General features: G+C 33.9%; 1 protein-coding gene across 1 annotated transcript in view; it reads left to right on the top strand.

The window, feature by feature from the left end:
• Positions 1–14,212: 14,212 nt before the first annotated feature.
• dia (diaphanous related formin 1) overlaps positions 14,213–20,408 on the top strand; it is a 54,167-nt gene continuing 47,971 nt past the window's right edge. Inside the window, exons 1-2 of the mRNA XM_088258664.1 lie at positions 14,213–14,323; positions 16,201–16,270. Of these exons, the coding sequence (XP_088114790.1) occupies positions 16,223–16,270 (48 nt within the window). The 5' untranslated portion in view covers positions 14,213–14,323; positions 16,201–16,222. The remainder of the gene's footprint in view (positions 14,324–16,200; positions 16,271–20,408) is intronic.

Here is a 20,408-nt window from a genome sequence, read left to right as displayed (position 1 = left end):
TGTTCACAAATCTGCATTATCTCCAATTGTAGGAGTTTTTTTCGTATTATTTTATGACATCTCAACATAGATGAAGAAGAATATTGGTATAAGTCTGGGCATTGGATTGGTAAAGTGATCACTTTACACTCGTGTAACCACCTAATTCTACCCACAATTAGACAACCACTCTATTCAAATTCTTGGAACTTCACTTTATATATGATCCAATTTCGAAACACAGTGCTTGAATCACTAGAGACATCTATGGGAGATGAAAGAACCTTTTTTATTGAGCAGAAACTCTTTCATTTGTATGTGAGGTCCGAATCCAGAATAGTGAATGTCACACCAACCTATGACGGATCGTGAGTATCCTGCAAATACCCAGACTTTGCATTTTTCGTCGTCTTTGTTGAGACGTCAATATGAAAATACTTCCAACTGGTTTTCTTAATTTTAAAATTTGATGTGTAATATAGTATAAATATATTTATATATAGTTCCATGGATGTTCTCAAATATTATATTTTTAAAATTAGTTTTTATATAAGTAGGAAATTGGTGCTTATTATTTTAAATATCGTAATATTCATAGAGTTTATAGTGGTCCGCCTCCACAGTGTAATGGTCAGCACACTCAGCTACCATTCGGCCACATCATCCATGTTTAAATGACTAATGATAGAAAAATTACCAATCGAATAATTTTATATAAAAAAAGTATTGTAAAATATCCTTATTGTAAGGAAAATTTTTATTAATTTGAAATTGTAAATATGTGTATGAAGAAAAATAAATATTTATATGTAAATAAAAATGTCAGTATTCATTCGTTCAAAATCTTTAGTCTCCCAAAGTTATTATCTAATTGGATTGGTGCAAACACAGCTGCAATGGTTTATTTTTTATTTTTTATTAACATAAATTGTATGCATTTATTTAAATCACAATTTTAAACATATTTAAAACAATTTTTTGCAGAGACCCACCAAGCCACCTTGTGTCTTATCGGCGGAGTTATTTTTTAATACATTTTTTTACTGTTTTTAACGATTTTAACCTAATATACACACAAAAAAGAGAGAAAAATTTAGAATATAAACATTTTACAATTTTCATAGAATTAACTCTTGATCATTTACCCATTCCTTTATTTTGCCTTTGTTCCATGTTTTATTTTGACCTCTAACCTCCGTCGGCAACAAATTAAAAATATTTGTAACGATATATTGCAGTGTTGGACTCCCATATTTATTGTTAATTCTTGGGACTATCAAGCCTTCATTGTGTGTAAATTGTGTATCATGGTTGTGTACTAAACGATTTCGATATTTTTGTCTAGTTTGTTGTTCAACGATGAACACACGATGGGCACATACTAATATCATCATCCATCAGTGAGAGAATTGCTGAAAGCATGGGAAACTGTTGCATCGTACATTAGCCTCTAAGCTGCTCGATTTCGAGTGTCAAACTTTCCGTCCCGTGCTGGATTATTTTACATTACAATATTTTTGAGAAAAAAAACATATTTTTGCCTTTTTTTTGCAGTGAAACTTTCGGATATCCATCATAGATGTTCACAGTACACAATGCACTTTACTTATTATGTTTTTATGGTGTATTTACACAAAAATATTAACATTTACGGACTCGCGGCCTAAAGTATGGCGGCTGTATACAAGACGCGGCTGTCGTATCTGCGGAGCACGAGCCGACCGGAAGTATTCACGATAAAGTTGACACTAAATTAAAATAATTTTGATATTTTATGACAATAAATCAAAGAGAATAAATAATTCATCCATGCCTCGAACCAAATTTAAGTGCAAAAAATTATCCATAGGTGTTGATATAAGTACGTAAAGTTGAAAAACGACTATGCATGCGATCCGCAGCTTACGGGTTAATACTCTTGTCACAAATCAGTGTAATCCAATAGCGAAATGCATCACAATCACCGCTCCTGTATGGGATCGGTGGTTATTGAATGACGCAAATCCACTCTCTTTTGAAAGACCACTGGACGGCTAAAGGTTAGGTTATGTTATTATATAACTTAACCTTTAGCCGCCCGGACGTTAAGTAATTGACTCATAAAAGAAACAATTACTTAATGGAAGTTATTTTATATACACTTTGATACAATCAATTTGTGTTACAGCTGTATGAATCGATTTTATCCAGTTTATTCTGAAACAGCTTAACCAAACCTTCCGTTAGTGTTAAGTCTTAAAATGGAGTCGATTCATTGGTCGTTTTCTCCAATTTATTATACAACCAGGCTGTTCGGCTTGGCGCCTTATTATCTATCTGTGGAAAATAACAAAACAAAATGGATTCCTACACGAAATTCAATGTTTTACGCCATTTTTGTATTCTTATCTCTGCTGCTGTGTCTGATTCCAATATATCAGCATGTCGTCGTCGTCATAGCGCTGGGAAAGGAAAATAAAATCGCGACTTACTCTGACATCTTTCGTAGAATGACTGGGACGATTCTGTGTTATGTTTCTGTGTTACTCTCACTCGTGAACCGGCGGAAAACTTGTTCGTTGATGGATGAAATATCTTCTTTCGACGATGAACTGAGCTCGCACGGAGTGACTGTCGATCACAGAGAAGCTTTCTGGAGAAATGTCGTCATCGCGTCAGTCGTTTATACGCTGATATCGATCTCTGCGATTATCGACTTCTTTCTGTACGTTCTTAGCGGAAAGAGCTCTATACCGTATTGGATGGCTTGCGTTTTCCTTTTCGTCGTATATTTTTCGACAGCTCTGCAGTTTATGTGTATTCTGAGAACTATGCGTATAAGGTAAGTACTATCTATGTATTTGTATTCGTTTATACCTTTTCCCTTCTGTTGCTAAAAACTTCCGCGTGCAACAGTGATGTATTTTGTACTCCATATCGCTCACTCCTTTCAAGAACGTCATAAATCAAAAATTGACAATTTTCAATTGTACATGTTTTCAGAACGCCCATAAAATTTAGTATATCCCAGCAAAAGAGGCATGTTTTTAACTTAATATTTACCTGCTACATGGCAAAAAGTGTTGTTTTTTTCATTTTGAAGAAAAGTTATCGTTTAATTATTTTTTGATATATATTAAATATTTTTCAAATGGAGAAAAAACCTTCAGGTTTTACCTAAAAAGATCTGTTGCACAGTAAAAATTTCAATAAGTGGCTTGATATTTATTTTTTATAAATTGTATAATATTTTTAAACTTTAAAAACGTTCTCCTGAAAAAATCAAGTTTTTTGATTTATGACGTTGTTGAAAGGAGTGAGCGATATGTGATGTAAAAACAGGGGAAAATATGAATACTCCTAAATGTTGCTTCTATTGACCATAGTTGAAGATAAAATGTATCAATTTTGTAATGTTAGCTCTGGTAAGTATCCGAAAACGAGAAAAAACAATCGTAAGTAGCGCAATAGCTGGCGTAGCGACACGACTGCCGCGTAAGACGATCTACGCACTATTGGCGCAGTAAACACGCTATGACAATGGGCGTACACACAAAGCACGGCACGCGCGCGCATACTAAGAAACGTTTGTGTATGGTGATTTTATCACCGATTTTTTCACAAATTATTTATTTCCATCGCTGCAAATGAAAAACTTTATATTATAATACTTTCATGTTATACATAATTATATTGCAGAAGAATACAAAAATTGTGAGCCCGTATCTATTTTATTTTATATTGATATTTTCATTTTTAAAGTAGAGTTGTAGTGAATACATATCACTGGGAAGGGAAGGTTAATTAAGGGGATTCAACTGAACGATGTGAAAACTTTATAAAATATGCATTATTTATCAATTGCTTCATGAAAACTGGGCGACCTTTATTTGAATTTTTTAGTGGTTTTTACAAAAACGTTTTTCATTCGTGGATCCTAAAAATTATTATTAATAAAATAGAAGACCCAGTATTCAATTACTTAAAACCCAGGTTACATTTGATGTGACTGAATTTTTTACTTAAAAAACACCCTGTGTGTTGAAAAAGTTTTTCTTTGAAATGTGTCGGGTTGTGGTCCCGTGGTTAGTGTCGTGGACTCTTGAGTCAGAGTTTCTCGGTTTGAACCCACTCTACCACAATTTGATACCTATTTCTTATAATGAGCCGCTTAGGCTCACAGAAATAGTATTTACACAAACATTTTTAACTTGTTGCCGACGGATATTAGAGGTCAAAATAAAATATAGAACAAAGGCAAAATAAAGGAATGGGTGAATGATCAAGAGTTAATTTTATGAAAATTGTAAAATGTTTATATTCTTAATTTTTCTCTCTTTTTTGTGTGTATATTAAAATCGTTAAAATCAATAAAAAATGTATTAAAAAAGAACTCCACTGACAAGACGCACAAGGTGGCTTGGTGGGTCACTGCAAAAATTGTTTTAAATATGTTTAAAATTGTGATTCAAATAAATGTATACAATTTTTGTTAATAACAAAAAATGTATTATTGTAATCATGTGTATGGTGAAAAATAAATAAATATGTATTACAGTAATTACGAAATGTTTTGTGTCACATAATCAATTTTGTTATGTCAATTTATTAAGCAAACACTACTCGAATATTCAGTCAGTTGACAGCATTGCTATTGAAAGTATTCAAATAAATCGAATCAATATAAATCGACTAAAATGGAGTCAATTCATTGGTCTTTTTCTCCAGTTTATAACGTAACTAGCTTTTTTGGACTGGCGCCGTATTCTACATTTGTGGAGAAAAATACCACAAGATGGAAACCTACACGACTGTCTACAAGCTACAACCTGTTCGTCTTTACCGTCTTGTTGCTGTGTTTGATTCCGGTATATCATCACATAAGAGAAGTTACTACGGCGGGAGTAGAGACCACAATAGCCGTGTATTCAGATGTGTTTCGAAGAATAAGCGGGATCTTTCTGAGTTTTATGTGTGTGGCACTTTCGCTTATGAATCGGAGGAAGACTTGCGATATAATGGATGAATTGTCTTCGTTCGATGAAGATTTGAGGTCCCACGGGGTGATGTTAGACTACATAAAAGCTTTTCGATGGAATTTAGCGATTATGGTGATAGTTTATACTCTGATGATTCTCTGCACCATGTACGATACATTGATTTATTATCTAAGTGGGAAATGCAGTATAGCGTATTGGATGGCTTGCATAATTGTCTTCAATGTTTCTTTAGCAACGGCATTACAGTTCAACAGTTTCTTAAGTATAATGTATGAAAGGTGAGTACATATCGCTCACTCCTTTCAACAACGTCATATATGAAAAAACTTGAAATTTTAAAGTTTGAAAATATAATAAAATGTATTAAAAATAAATATCAAGCAACTTATTAACTTTTTCCTGTGCAACAGATCTTTATAGGTAAAACACAAAGGTTTTTTTCTCCATTTGAAAAATATTTATTACATTTAAAAAAATAATTAAACAATTCCTTTTTTACAAAATGCAAAAACAACACTTTCTGCCCTGTAGCGGGTAAATATTAAGTTAAAAATATACCACTTTTGCTAGGATATAGTACATTTTCTGGGCATTCCGAAAACATGCGCAACTGAAAATTGACATTTTTTGATATATGACGTTGTTGAAAGGAGTGAGCGATATTTCTGTGCTATTTTTATTTTTCATATTACTTTTTGACATCTCATCAAAGATGAAGAAGAATATGGATGTCTGGGCATTTACGGAGCTAATGACCGTCATAGGCTGGTTTAAGTGATCACTTAACACACGTGTAACATTCACCAATTCTACCCATTATTGACAACCACACTACTCAAATTCTTGTAACTTCCATATATATGGTATATAAACCAATTTCAAAACACTGTTTTTGAATCACTAGAAATTCACTGGAAACATCTATTGGTGAGATGAAGAGAAGGTTTTTATTGATCAGAAGATCACTTAAACCAGCCTATGACGGTAGTCAGCCGGTCGGTCGGTTGCTGTTTGCAGCCGGTTTCTACCCCCCACAGCGGCTATGTTGTCTCTTTTATTCTCCCAAGGTCTCCATTTCAAAAACCTCTACTCCTAAATGGAAAAAATCCATAATACATCAAAGAAAATTTGGACATACTGAAAATATAATGAGAATTACATTTTTTCCAGATTCTTGGCTCTCAATAGATGCATAAAAAGCTTATCTGACCCGCAGAAGATGAAGCTAGCTGTTGATTTTAATATTTGGGTGACAAGCAATGATGAAGCTGATATAAAAATCACAAAAAACAAAATTAAAACCGTCGCATCTGTTACTAAAACTAAATGCAATGTCATCACTGAAATTTGTGGGATGCATGACAAATTGTGCCTTTGGAGTGAAAAGTTGAATTCGATGTATAACAAGCAGTTATTGCTGATTGCCGGGTTGGCATCCGTGGTAGCTGTCGTTCATCTATACATATTCTATGTGATTCTGACATATGATGAGGAAATTTATATTTTCGGTGAGAAGTTCTACAAAGCGGGCGTGTGGGGATCTTGGTTTTTTTCGACGATAATAACCACGTCATATGTTAGCTCGAAAACAGCGGAAGAGGTAAGATTTGGTATGCCATCTTTTAGTCTATTATGGATCCTTTATTGGTCTTCATATGGGGTGAATAGAGATAATAATTACATTAAAAAATATATATATATTATTAAGGTTGTCTAAGAAAATTGTACTTGCCTATTATGGACAAGGATTTATAGCATAGTCAGTTTATATATCTTATAAATGAAAGTGAATGTGTAAAGTAAATTATAAATGAATAAGGTTGATCCCTAAAAACAATACAATACAATGCAGAAGATTCAATATCTTAGGGTGGTGACTGACCGGAGCATTTGGTTGTAACGTAACGTCGTAACATCGCTCGCGGCGAGCATCCGAAACTATGGATGGAGCACTCGGCTCACTGTACTGACTATGCGAATGCTCGTATCGTAACGTGTTACGTTATTATGAAATGGCTCCGGTCAGTCACCACCCTTATATCAATCAAGAATTGTCACATAGTTCATTAATTTGTCTTGTCATATTTTCTAAATAAGACACCACTAAATCTGATAGATCTTTATGCCCTATTGCCTCATCAATTTTTTTCAACTGCAAACCTTCTTTTGCACATTCTGTTTCCAATTTAACTTTATTTTTTTAAATTGGACATACCCACGCTAAATGAGGGATCTTGTGATGACGTCTGATCACATTCACAAAAAGAGTTTAGCCTTATTTTAAAACGGAATTTAAAACATTATAACATTACTATTTAGACAAGAAAGTTTTTAACACATTGTTTGCAAGAAATTATTAAAAGCATCTTTTCCATAATGTCGGTAGAGGGCGGGAGACGCTTGCAAGCGTTGTATTTGTTTACTTTAGGTAGAGCGCGAGAGACGCCTGCAAACATTATACAGATGGGAATTGGGTGTTGCGGCTACTTGTGATTAGTATACTGAGGGTCGGGCGGCAGACTGCCAGAGTATAATTAGGGTCCTTTTCCATACTGTTGGTAGAGAGCGGGAGACGCTTGCGAGCGTTCTATTCGCTTACTTTAGGTAGAGCACGAGAGACGCCTGCAAACATTGTACAGATGGTAATTGGGTGTTGCGACTACTTGTGATTAGTATACTGAGGGTCGGGCGGCAGACTGCCAGAGTATAATTAGGGTCCTTTTCCATACTGTTGGTAGAGAGCGGGAGACGCTTGCGAGCGTTCTATTCGCTTACTTTAGGTAGAGCACGAGAGACGCCTGCAAACATTGTACAGATGGTAATTGGGTGTTGCGACTACTTGTGATTAGTACACTGAGGGTCGGGCGGCAGACTGCCAGAGTATAATTAGGGTCCTTTTCCATACTGTTGGTAGAGAGCGGGAGACCCTTGCGAGCGTTCTATTTGCTTACTTTAGGTAGAGCGCGAGAGACGCCTGCAAACATTGTACAGATGGGAATTGGGTGTTGCGGCTACTTGTGATTAGTATACTGAGGGTCGAGCGGCAGACTGCCACAATATAATTAGGGTCAGGGCTGATGAAAAAACCACCCGCAAACAATATGTAATTTTTTATGTATAGTTTAATATATTCAATAGGAGAAAGATATGTACTGATAGCAGTACTACATGACACGATTCTATGGTACATCTATCAAAATGTTGACCAATATATAAAAGGAATTTTACAACAGTGCAATATATATATTAATAACATTTAATATTTTAATGTTCAATTTAAATGTTATAATATTGAAAAAAATTAATAGACCCTTGTCGAATCAATGACTATTTTTTTTTTATTATTAGATTAAAACCAATATTTTTAGCTTTTCCACTTTTTTATTTGACCAGCGACCGGGTTTCGTCGTTACCGACATCATCAGACTGGTGAGAGAGAGACAGCTCTAAAATAAATAAAAAAGTGGAAAAGCTAAAAATATTGGTTTTAATCTAATAATAAATTAAAAATGCAATTCCATCACGAAGTGTCAGTGGATAATATAAATCTATCAATGACTATTCTCCAGTTATCCCTTGACTGCACGTAGCGCTCCAACCACCGAGGTGTCTGCTGCTGCCTTAACTTGATCGGTCCATCGTGTGGGGGATCATCCTCCCCCTCTCTTCCCCTCCAGGCTAATGATCACAACCAGTCGTTCCAGGGTATCCCAGTGCCACGCGCAACATATCTTAAAAACTAAAGAATCTGTCGTGTACTGACACTGACCAGGTGTCATCAGGGGACCTTTTAAAAGCCAAGGAGGCAGATAGACTGATTATACCATCTCAGGTTTTATTTTATTTTAGGTTGGTTTGAATTATGTTAAAATTTTCAGGCAAAAAGAACTTGCATCCTTATTCATGAGATAAATGTCTCGCAAAACAATTATGAAGTCAGTGATTATGTGAGTATTGAATAATATTTTTACAAACAATACATAGACACTCTTGATAAATACGAGATTAATAGTGAAATGCCACAAATGGTGTCGATAATATATGATAATGATGTTGATATATGCTGAGGCGTGCATTCTATACAGAAAAGTAGTTCCTACCCTGGATCACTCGCGTTCCATATAGAAACACAACCAGTGCCCACTGTACCCAGTGATGGGATTTAAATTTTTCAGAATTTTTTCATGTATGACATCTAGGATGTATGGATGTGAAGAAGGTGAGGAGTGTTTGTCATGACAGAAGAGTGTGGCCATCCTTTCTACCTACCCCTGGAGGAGAAACGGCATGATGGTAGTAGTTGTAGTAGTAGTAGGCTATTTGCCTTTGCACATAAGAATTTGTGTACTTTTACAGACTGGGGTTTTCAAAATATGATAATTATTTTTCTTTCTACTGCAGGTGGAGATGTTTTCTCTGCAACTGCTTCATCGAAAGTTAGAGTTCACGGCCGGAGGACTGTATACGGTAGACATGAGAAGTTTATGTGCCATAGTGGCTGCTATAATCACGTACTTGGTCATATTTATACAATTTGATGTGGCTGACAGAAGTCAGCTATGAATCTCCCTCACATTTTCCAGACCAGTATTCCGCAAACTTTTTCTAATCAAGGTGCACCTACCAAATTAAGAAATTTCAGAGGTGCACATTAATTTATTTAAATCTGCTCAGTAAAGCTGCCTCTAACTGACCCTTTGGTTACCGAAATCCGATACAGCTTGGCTATACCCATGATTGACAACCACACTACTCAAATTCTTAAATCTTCTGGATATTTTTATTTCTTTATTTAAAATTTATGAACAGAAAATAAATAAGTACATTGGTTGGAAGACATTGCTTTTTAGCAATGATGCTAAAAAGCAATGTCTTCCAACCAACCGAAAACAGACTAGTGATATTTATCAAGTCGTTTGACACCATGTATAGGTGTTTGCAATCAGAGGGTAGATAAAAAAATACAAATTAACATTTAAAATAACATGAATTACAAAAGATGATAATAAGGAGGGCAAAGGAAAAAGGGAGTTTAGGGAAGGAGGTAGAGGGAAAAACTAAGGGAGGCGGTTTGATGGACAGTTAGGATTCTAATGATAAATAGTAATTTACCATATTATTTATTTATTTACTCATTGAATGGCTAATGCCTTTAACATAATACATATCGCTCACTCCTTTCAAGAACGTCATAAATAAAAAAACTTGATTTTTCAGTAGAACGTTTTCAAAGTTTAAAAATATAATACAATGTATTAAAAATAAATATCAAGCCACTTACTGAACTTTGCAACAGATCTTTTTAGGTAAAACCTGAAGGTTTTTTCTCCATTTCAAAAATATTTAGTATATTTAAAACAATAATTAAAAAATACCTTTTCTTCAAAATGCAAAAACAACATTTTCTGCCCTGTAGCGGGTAAATATTAAGTAAAAAATATGCCGTATTTGCTGGGATATAGTGCATTTACTGGGCATTCCGAAAACATGCTCAACTGAAAATTGACGATTTTTAATTTATGACGTTCTTGAAAGGAGTGAGCGATATATTAAGTATCTAATATAAAAATACACTAATAGAGAAACAAAAAGTCTTACACATAAAATAATAATAAAATAACAAATAGTAAGCACTGGTAAATATACGTCTCTTTCACACACTATCAGCGAGCAGCGAGAGAGAGTGAAACACAATGTTTAAATTTGTCCATTATAATATAAAGAAGAAATGCTAACATATTATGTTAAATGCAAAATGTGAGCTTACTTAACTGAGCATAGGCAATCAAAATTTGGAGCAATTGTGTTTTTCTCACAAAACTAGACGTTTTTTCCGCAGTATACCAACCAACCACCACGGTACACCAGTGTGTCAAGGCACACACGCTGTGGAACAATGTTCTAGAGGGGTGGTTCTTCTGGAAACACTGATGGTTGTAAAACCTGCTATTAGTCCAATGGATCATTCTCATGATGTGTTGTTATTGGCTAATAAATTAATATGTAAAATCACAAGACTATCGGTAGCATTCTTATTGAAATCTGTAGAGAAGTAAGGGAGATACGAAGGTTTAAACTTTAGATATTTTAATCAAGTGAAAAACGGACAATGTGGACGACGGACTATACGTCATCAAATTTTACATGATTGCGCGTGTTATGGGGCGTATCCCTACGCAACACAGTTTATCATGTCCCTACTCAAGCTTCAACTTTATAAGTTTCATAGCCTATGCCTACTCATGAGTGGATTTACACTATATGTTTAAAGTTACTATAATTTCATGTAATTCATGAGTGAAAATTCTAGGCAAAAACACTCGATAATCGGGTGTATTATGGGGCGTATCCCTTTGTGTATCTGCTTCGTAGAGATGAAATAGTAGTAGTGTGGATTCATTTTTGTGACGTCATTCGTTACCAACTAACAATAACAACGTTTTTACGAAGGCGGATTTTGCAAAAGAAAATAATGAATGAAAACAAGTCTTACACAATCCTTTATAGGTTGAGTATGTTAAATTAGATATTTTTACCGAGTGATAATGCCCTATTTAATTTTTTTTTTAATTGTTCTTGCAACACTGATGGTTGTAAAACCTGCTATTAGTCCAATTGTAAAAAAAGATGTTTTGCTTTTTCTTTGTGTTTTATTTCACCAATCTGCACCCTTGCAGTATCCATAATTATTCCTTTTTAGTATGCTTAGTATCATTAAAATAAAAAAGACAATTGAGATGGTATGGGCACATAGGACGCAGAGAACCCGAGCATGCCGTAAACCAGGCAAAATAGCAATGGATCTTTCTCAAAAGATATCTAGAGGAAGACCAAAAAATTCATGGATGCTGTATAGAGAGAGAACATGGTTCGAAGGCATGGCCTTATGACTTTGTCCGTGATAGAAGGACCTACAACCTGAGGACGAGGAGAGCTGACTTCAGCAGTCTACAAAGACGATAAGTTGGGATATAGCCAGGAAGTATCACAAGAATGGAAGAAATAAAAAATGGGCTGTGTTGGGTTTTAGCAATGAAATTATTGTGTATTTATTGATTTGGCGTTTAATTTGTAGAACTCTATTTTAATTTATGGATCAAATGTTAAATCAAACACAGATTTTATGAGTCTACAAGTACTAAGTTAAATTCTGTTGTTCCCTTATCTGCACCCAATGGTGCATAGGGCACTGCGTCATATAAACGCAGTGTTATCTTGATCGTTTACACATGAAGGAAAGGTGATCAGCCCACCGCTTCAGGTACCAGTCCAGGGTAATATTGAATAAATATTACAGTGAAAAAAAATCACCTATATTTATTTTACCCCCTTGGGAATCGAACCCGGGACCTCCAGAACGGTAGCCGAGCGTGCTGATTATTACACTACGGAGGCGGACGAAATACGGTTAAAAAAAAATCACATTGAAATAAATTTTGTGACAAATGTTTCGCCTAGTCATGGCATTTTCAAACCATTTAATCCGTTAGACCGTTTAATCTGTCTGTCCATTTAATCTTCACATTCGTTCACAAGTAGGGCCAACATGAGCGTGTTGCATAAGCCATTGTTAGACCTGAGAGTCACGGACTTATTGACAGTATAAAAATAAAAATAAAGAAAGAAATATTTGTGTTTTTATTATTTACAAAAATACTTCAATTTCATACTATTTCTGTGAGCCTAAGCTACTCATTATTAGAAATAGGTATCAAATTGTGGTAGAGTGAGTGGGTTCGAACCCAGAAACTCAGACTCAAGAGACCGCGACACTATTAGTCCCATCGCAGTAAAAAAAATGTACTATGTGGAGTATGTGCATTGTTTTAGCATTTGAGCTCTTGTATGATTTTTATTACTAGATTGATATACACTTGGGTCTTTTTTTATGCGAATCTTTTTTATGTGATTTTGAAGTTATGCGTTTTTTAAATGTAATGGAACCTATCCCTTATTTTCGTATGCAGTTCAAGTCTTTTTTATACGAATACGCATAAAAACATCTAAAATTAAGACTAGTGCAGGTCACAACCGTTAAAGTGTAATTGTGTCACTGGCACAAAGTTAAGCTTAAATCTTACATCGTATTCGAGAGATACTTTATTGGAAAAAACAGAAGAGGCAATTGTAATTTGGATTGAAGATGTATCTCAAAAACTATTTCCCATTAGTGGATATTTAATAAAGGAAATAGCTCTTCTGTTTTTATTTTCATGATGTTTTTATAAACTTTTTTACGCACTTTTTGGTACATTCTATCATATTAATTTGAAGTTATACGGTTTTTTAAAATAATGGAACCTATGCCCCAGTTTTGTATGTAGTTCAAGTCTTTTTTTTATGCGACTCTCCGTGGAACGTATCCATCGCATAAAAAGAGACCCAAGTGTATTCCTTTCAAATAATGTACTAGATCTATTCATAAATGAATACATCTTACGTCGTATCATTTTTCATAATATCGTACAATGAGTCGGGTGTGTGTTTTGACCTCCGCCAAACCCGGGGGTTCAAACGCGCGTCCCGGTGTTCGGTAGTCACTACACAATAAAAAATTAGCTATTTTAAATGGTAAAAATAGGGACATTCATAGCTAATACTCTTAATTCATTATAAATGACGTCAAAAATTATAATAATTTAGATTTATTTGCTCAAAACATTAAAAAACCATCTGGCAACGCTCACGGAACAAGCATAGGTCCACTCTTATCGGAAGCCCAAGAACTACTGCCGCTAGCCAGAGAACATTGAGCTTTGAGCTCACAATTGCACAGTGCAAGTGTGAGCAATAGTGAAATGCGTATATAGTATCGCGGTTTCCGCACACTCTTCACGCTCTGTTTATACGCGAATTTGTTTCCTAAATTCACAAAATACCTCCGATGTACCCTATAATTTTTGATTATTATTAATATCATTTTTTAAATCAATGCGTAAATATGTTATGGAGGAATACCTAAAATCTTAGCCTTGTATTTAGTATATTTAAAGAGATATTATGCTTATTAGAAGCAATGTGTACAAGGACACAACACCGGGAAGGAAGGGTTAAAACTGCTTTACTGCTTTTCACTGCTCTAGGCTCTCATTTCACCTCACAAACTAGGTGCTGCCGAGAGAAGCGATTCCAGATTCCAGTTAACGATCAGTTTTTTTGTACTGAACGAACGAACGACCCGCTTCAATAAAGCAGATCGTTCGCGAACGACTCATTCAGTTTGACCAACTTTAAAAACAAAAATGACATATGACATCATCACAAAATAAAAAATATAAAGACGTTAAGGTTTCCGTTCGGTATAATGTTTTTTTCAATGTTATAATAAATAGAGTCTGCGATATAAAATCTTACGATAATTAATGGTAAGCGCAATATAGACTTACTTATTAACTGTTTACTTATTAATTTAGACTTGGAAATATCACATAAATCGCGCAAAACATTTTGTATTTTAGGTTATGAAGTGTTTTTTTGACAGTTTGACGTTTTCAAAGGAATGTTTCTCGCATATTTGTTTAGGATTATTTGAGATTCATCCGAAAAGCATTCGCAAATAAAGCGCAGTATAATTTTAGCCGTATTTGTGTTTATCTTGTAGTATGTTTGTGTTATGTGGGCTGTGGTTTTGTTTTTATCTTTGATAAAAAGAATGGTGTCAGATGCCTGTTATTGAATTGAAAATACTATATTTTGGTCTGTACTATTAATTTGAGTGGTATTCTTGTTACGGAAGACATACACCCTTCTATAAATTTATATGAATGTTGAAAATTAATATAGGTATGTAAAATAAGTGAAATTTTCCACTTGTTTTATTTACAGTAAAACTTTGTGCCTCCTGATGATTTTTTCATTTGATTAAGTTACAAAAAATATTATGAATTAATAGATTTTTTAGATTTTTCAACTTTCAAACATATCTCCTCATTATGCTATACACGCCGACAGCGTAGAGAGAGTACAGCACAACTTCCTTAAATACATTAATTTTAAACTAAACATACCCATTGTTGCACAATGAAGCGGCTAAAATTAATAAATCTTAGTGATAGAAGGGTCCTGTTATATAAAATTCTTAACAATTTTTTGGACAGCCCTGATCTCCTAAATCAAATAAAGTTTAGCGTGCATCAAAGAGGTACTAGGCAAAAATCTGTATTCGCAGTATTTGTACATAATGCAAACTATGCCATTATCTCTCCCATTCCGCGACTTCACATGTTGGCCAATGCTTTTGAAAGTATAGATTTATTTAATATATTGTTATCCACCTTGAAGTCTGTACTTTCTCAGCATTTCTTCTCCATGTTATAATGGGTAAATGTAAACGTTGTGTTTCACTCTCTCTCGCTGCTCGCTGGTAGTGTGTGAAGGAGACGTGTATTTACCAGCTACTCTGTTTATGAGGGACTCTTAAAAGAGAAGGTTATTGGCTCCTTTCTGAGGATAAATTGAAGGGGGGACCCTTAGAGGAGAAGGTTTTTGGCTCCTTTCTGAGGATAAATTGAAGGGGGGACCCTTAGAGGAGAAGGTTTTTGGCTCCTTTCTGAGGATAAATTGAAGGGGGGACCCTTAGAGGAGAAGGTTTTTGGCTCCTTTCTGAGGATAAATTGAAGGGGGGACCCTTAAAGGAGAAGGTTTTTGGCTCCTTTCTGAGGATAAATTGAAGGGGGGACCCTTAGAGGAGAAGGTTTTTGGCTCCTTTCTGAGGATAAATTGAAGGGGGGACCCTTAAAGGAGAAGGTTTTTGGCTCCTTTCTGAGGATAAATTGAAGGGGGGACCCTTAAAGGAGAAGTTGTAAAGTTGAAGATGTAAACGTTGTGTTTCACTCTCTCTCGCTGCTCGCTGGTAGTGTGTGAAGGAGACGTGTATTGACCAGTGCTTACTATATGTTATTTTGTTATTATTTTATGTTTGAGACTTTTTGTTTCTCTATTAGTGTATTCATTACTCTATTTCTATATTAGATACTGTGTATATGTATTATGTTAAAGGCTTTAGCCGTTCAATAAATAAATAAATAAATAAGTATTTCGGGTCAACACAGGCCATGCCTAAAGAGCCGTACTACATATAGTAAAATAAAATGTAAGTATGTATGAAATAAATAAATTAAAAATCACAGTATGAGTTTAGATGCAAATATTTAAAACTACGGATTCTCTCTACGGGTGGATTTTACTTAACCTCTGGTCAAGACACTTGGAAACTAATAATAGTTCTTTTTTTTTTTTCTAGACTGCATCACAGATAATTCAAAATGTCATCAGCCAGAATGTCTCGTCATGAGAAGGTCAAATCCACACTGGTAAGTTTAAATTATTTAAAAAAAAAATTACAAAAATGTTAGTAATATCATAGTCGTACAGGAGAAAGTGACCAACTAACAAAACGTAAAATGTTCAGGAGGGCCATTTAAGTCACTTTTGTTTGGCAAGAAAATAAACATCAAAGCAGTTCGTCATTTACAACAAGTCAATATATTATACTTCCAAGTTTAAAATCCTTTGGGATGTTTTTCAGGGCAATATTAAGCTAGTAAGATATCAAATAGTCAATGATCACGTTTTTGTAAAAAAATGCACTTGGTCACTTTCTCCTGTATGACTACGGTATTAGTATATAACCACTCACCGAGATTTTTATGTCTACTGGTTTGGAGACGTACCCGTCTCTTCGTCAGGACAATCACTACTACAGCATGCAAACAATACTATCTGTCATATTATTTTTTTTCATCTCATTAAAGATTAAGAAGAATATGGAAGTCTGGGTATTTACGGGGCTGACTACCGTCATAGGCTGGTTTAAGTGATCAATTTACACACGTGTAACATTCACCAATTCTACCCATTATTGACAACCACACTACTCAAATTCTTGGAAGTTCTATATATATGAACCAATTTAGAAACCTTGTTCTTGAATCACTAGAACTTCACTATAGACATCTATTGGTGAGATAAAAAGAAGCTTTTTATTGAGCAGAAACTCTTTTCTTAGTATGTGAGATCCGAATCCTGGATTATAATCACACACATGAGAAACGACAGAAAAAATCATTTTCATTTTTATCATTTTAGCTTATAATTTTACCAGATAATTTATTTACAACATTTTGAGTGTGTCCAAATACTTGTTCACAAATCTGGATTATCTCCAATTTCAGGAGTTTTTTTCATGTTGTTATTTTTTTAATTTTTTTAAATAAATAAAAATAATATAAAAAATACTGTAATTGGAGATAATCCATATTTCGCTCACTCCTTTCAAGAACGTCATAAATGAAAAAACTTGATTTTTCAGGAGAACGTTTTTAAAGTTTAAAAATATAACACAATGTTTTGAAAATAAATATCAAGCCACTTATTAAACTTTTTACTATGCAACAGATCTTTTTACTTAAAACCTGAAGGTTTTTTCTCCATTTGAAAAATATTTAATATATTTAAAAAAAATAATTAAACAATACCCTTTTCTTCAAAATGCAAAAACAACATTTTCTGCCTGTAGCGGGTAAATATTAAGCTAAAAATATGCGTCTTTTGCTAGGATATAGTACATTTTCTGGGCATTCCGAAAACATGCACAACTGAAAATTGACGATTTTTGATTTATGACATTCTTGAAAATAGTGAGCGATTTGTGAACAAGTATTTAGACTCACTCAAAATGTTGTAAAAACATATTTAATTAGCTGGAAGAAACAAAAATCCATTACATGATCTATAATCCTTGTACATGATAAGCAAGGTAAATAATAAATGCAAATCCCATCTAAAAAATTTTTAAATTATATCGCTCACTCCTTTCAAGAACGTCATAAATCAAAAATTGTTAAATTTCAGTTGTGCATGTTTTCGGAATGCCCAAAAAATGTACTATATCCCAGCAAAAGCGGCATATTTTGAACTTAATATGTACCTACCCGCTACAGGGCAGAAAGTGTTGTTTTTGCATTTTGAAGAAAAGGTATATTGAATTATTTTATTAAAAATACTTAGTATTTTTCAAATGGAGAAAAAACCTTCAGGTTTTACCTAAAAAGATGTGTTGCACAGTAAAAAGTTGCTGGATATTTATTTTTAATACATTGTACTATATTTTTAAACTTTAATAACGTTCTCATGAAAAATCAAGTTTTTTGATTTATGACGTTCTTGAAAGGAGTGAGCGATATATCAACCTGATGAAAATGTTAGTTACCGTAGAACGGGGCTACTTGAACTTTGATGTGTTACTTGAGCCCAGTGCAAAAAAAAAAATTAGATCATGGTATCGATCGAAGTATCGTTACAATAAGTGTCGCCTGTCAGGGAAACAATGAACCGTGTCGATATGTTCATTATTGTAGACCAAATACAGATCTAATTTTTTTTTTGTACTGGGCTCAAGTAATACATCAAAGTTCAAGTAGCCCCGTTCTACGGTACCATTTATGCGCTTAGTACGGCTTTGTACACCTAGATAAGCGTGATAAGAAAACGTATGGAATTTGTTTTTATCTTCAGCAAACTTCATACGGTACCTTTATCAGTGTTTCAGTTTATACCGTCCCGTGAAGTTGTTGAAAAGTTGTGTTTGTGGGTCGTTTTAAACATGATACTGATTTTTTTCGAACCCCAACGGCGCATAGGGCACTGCATCATATAAAAGCAGTGTTATCTTGATCGTTAACACACAAAGAAAAGGTGATCAGCCCTCCGCTTCAGGTACCAGTCCAGGGTAGTATTGAATAAATATTAAAGTGAAAAAATCACTTATATTTATTAGACCCCCCCCTGGGAATCGAACCCGGGACCTCCAGAACGGTAGCTGAGCGTGCTGACCATTACACTACGGAGGCGGACATGATATTATGTGATAATTTTATTACTTTTCTTCTACATTCTTTCTTCACGATCTCCTGGTACATCTGGGAGTCGGTGACCCTCTGTTCTTGTTAATTGAAGAAAAAAAATAGACTTCCACAGTCTTCTTCATCTTTGTTGAGATGTCAAAAAATCTAAAGATAACTCCTTAACGGAGAAAACCCACATTTATGAACAAGTATTTGGACACACTCAAAATGTTGTGAATATTACAATTTAATTAATTTAATTTACTTTTCTACTTTTGACATATAACAATTTCGTTCTTATAATATATTTTTATTTTAAATCAGCCACAAAAGTGATAATTCGCATTTTAAATCGGTTACAAAAGTAATCATTCGTATTTTAAATCGGCTACAAAGGTAATAATTTATATTTTTAATCAGCTTCAAAAGTAATAATTCATATTTTAAATCGGCTACAAAAGTAATAATTCATATTTTAAATCAGCTACAAAAGTAATAATTCGTATTTTTAATCGGCTGCAAAAGTAATCATTGGTATTTTAAATCGGCTACAAATGTAATAATTCATGTTTTAAATCGGCTACAAGGTAATAATGCGTATTTTAAATCGGCTAAAAAGGTAATAATTCATATTTTAAATCGGTTACAAATGTAATCATTCGTATTTTTAATCGGCTACAAAGGTAATAGTTCGTATTTTAAATTGGCAAAAAGTGTTTTAAATCGGCCATTCGTATTTTAAATCGGCTACAAAAGTAATAATTCGTATTTTAAATTGTTTATCGATGTAATAATTCGTATTTTAAATCGGTTACAAAAGTAATAATTCGTATTTTAAATGGTTTATTGATGTAGTGATTCGTATTTTAAATGGTTTAATGATGTAGTGATTCTTATTTTAAACCAGTTACAAAAGTAATAATAAAGTGACTACATAGCCTACAAAAGTGACATTCTTTTTAAATGGTGTACTAAACTTCTGAGTGATTTTTAAAATGATGAAATATATTTATTTTTAATGGTGTTGGTGATTGTCTTATATTAAAAATTGGTGATTCTGTGAAAAAAATCAAATAAACGTGATTTAAAATGCCAAGGGTGAAAAGGAAAGATAGTTGGAGGGGAAAAACGGTGAGATTTTTATTTTTGTTGTTGTTATTTTATTACGTTTTTAAAAAAATATATTTAAAAAAATATATGAGATATAGTATACCCCCTTATAACGTTTAGATAAGGACAGTGTTATCGGAGCGGACGTTCTAGGGATACATGTTTTTAAATGGATCATTCTCATTATGTGTTATTATTGGCTGATAAATTAATTTGAAAAATCACAAGACTATCGGTAACATTCTTATCGAAATCTGTAAAGAAGTAAGAGAGATATGAAGATATGTTTAAACTTAAGATATTTTAATAAAACGAAAGACGGACACCGCTATACGTCATCAAATTTAGCGTCATCGGGTGTATTTTTTTTAATTACCTAACGTCCAAGTGACTCTGAAATCTAGCTACGGCTTATGCAACACAGTTTATCCTGTCCCTACTCAGGCTTCAACTTTATAAGTTTCATAGCCTATGCCTACTTGTGAATGGATTTACT

The sequence above is a fragment of the Brachycentrus maculatus genome, unplaced genomic scaffold (assembly GCF_059751285.1).
Source record: "Brachycentrus maculatus isolate JH-2025_06_01 unplaced genomic scaffold, ASM5975128v1 h1tg000101l, whole genome shotgun sequence".
Lineage (NCBI taxonomy): Eukaryota > Metazoa > Arthropoda > Insecta > Trichoptera > Brachycentridae > Brachycentrus > Brachycentrus maculatus.
The sequence above is the reverse complement of the archived record's forward strand: the minus strand, read 5'-3'. Positions and strand labels throughout refer to the sequence as shown.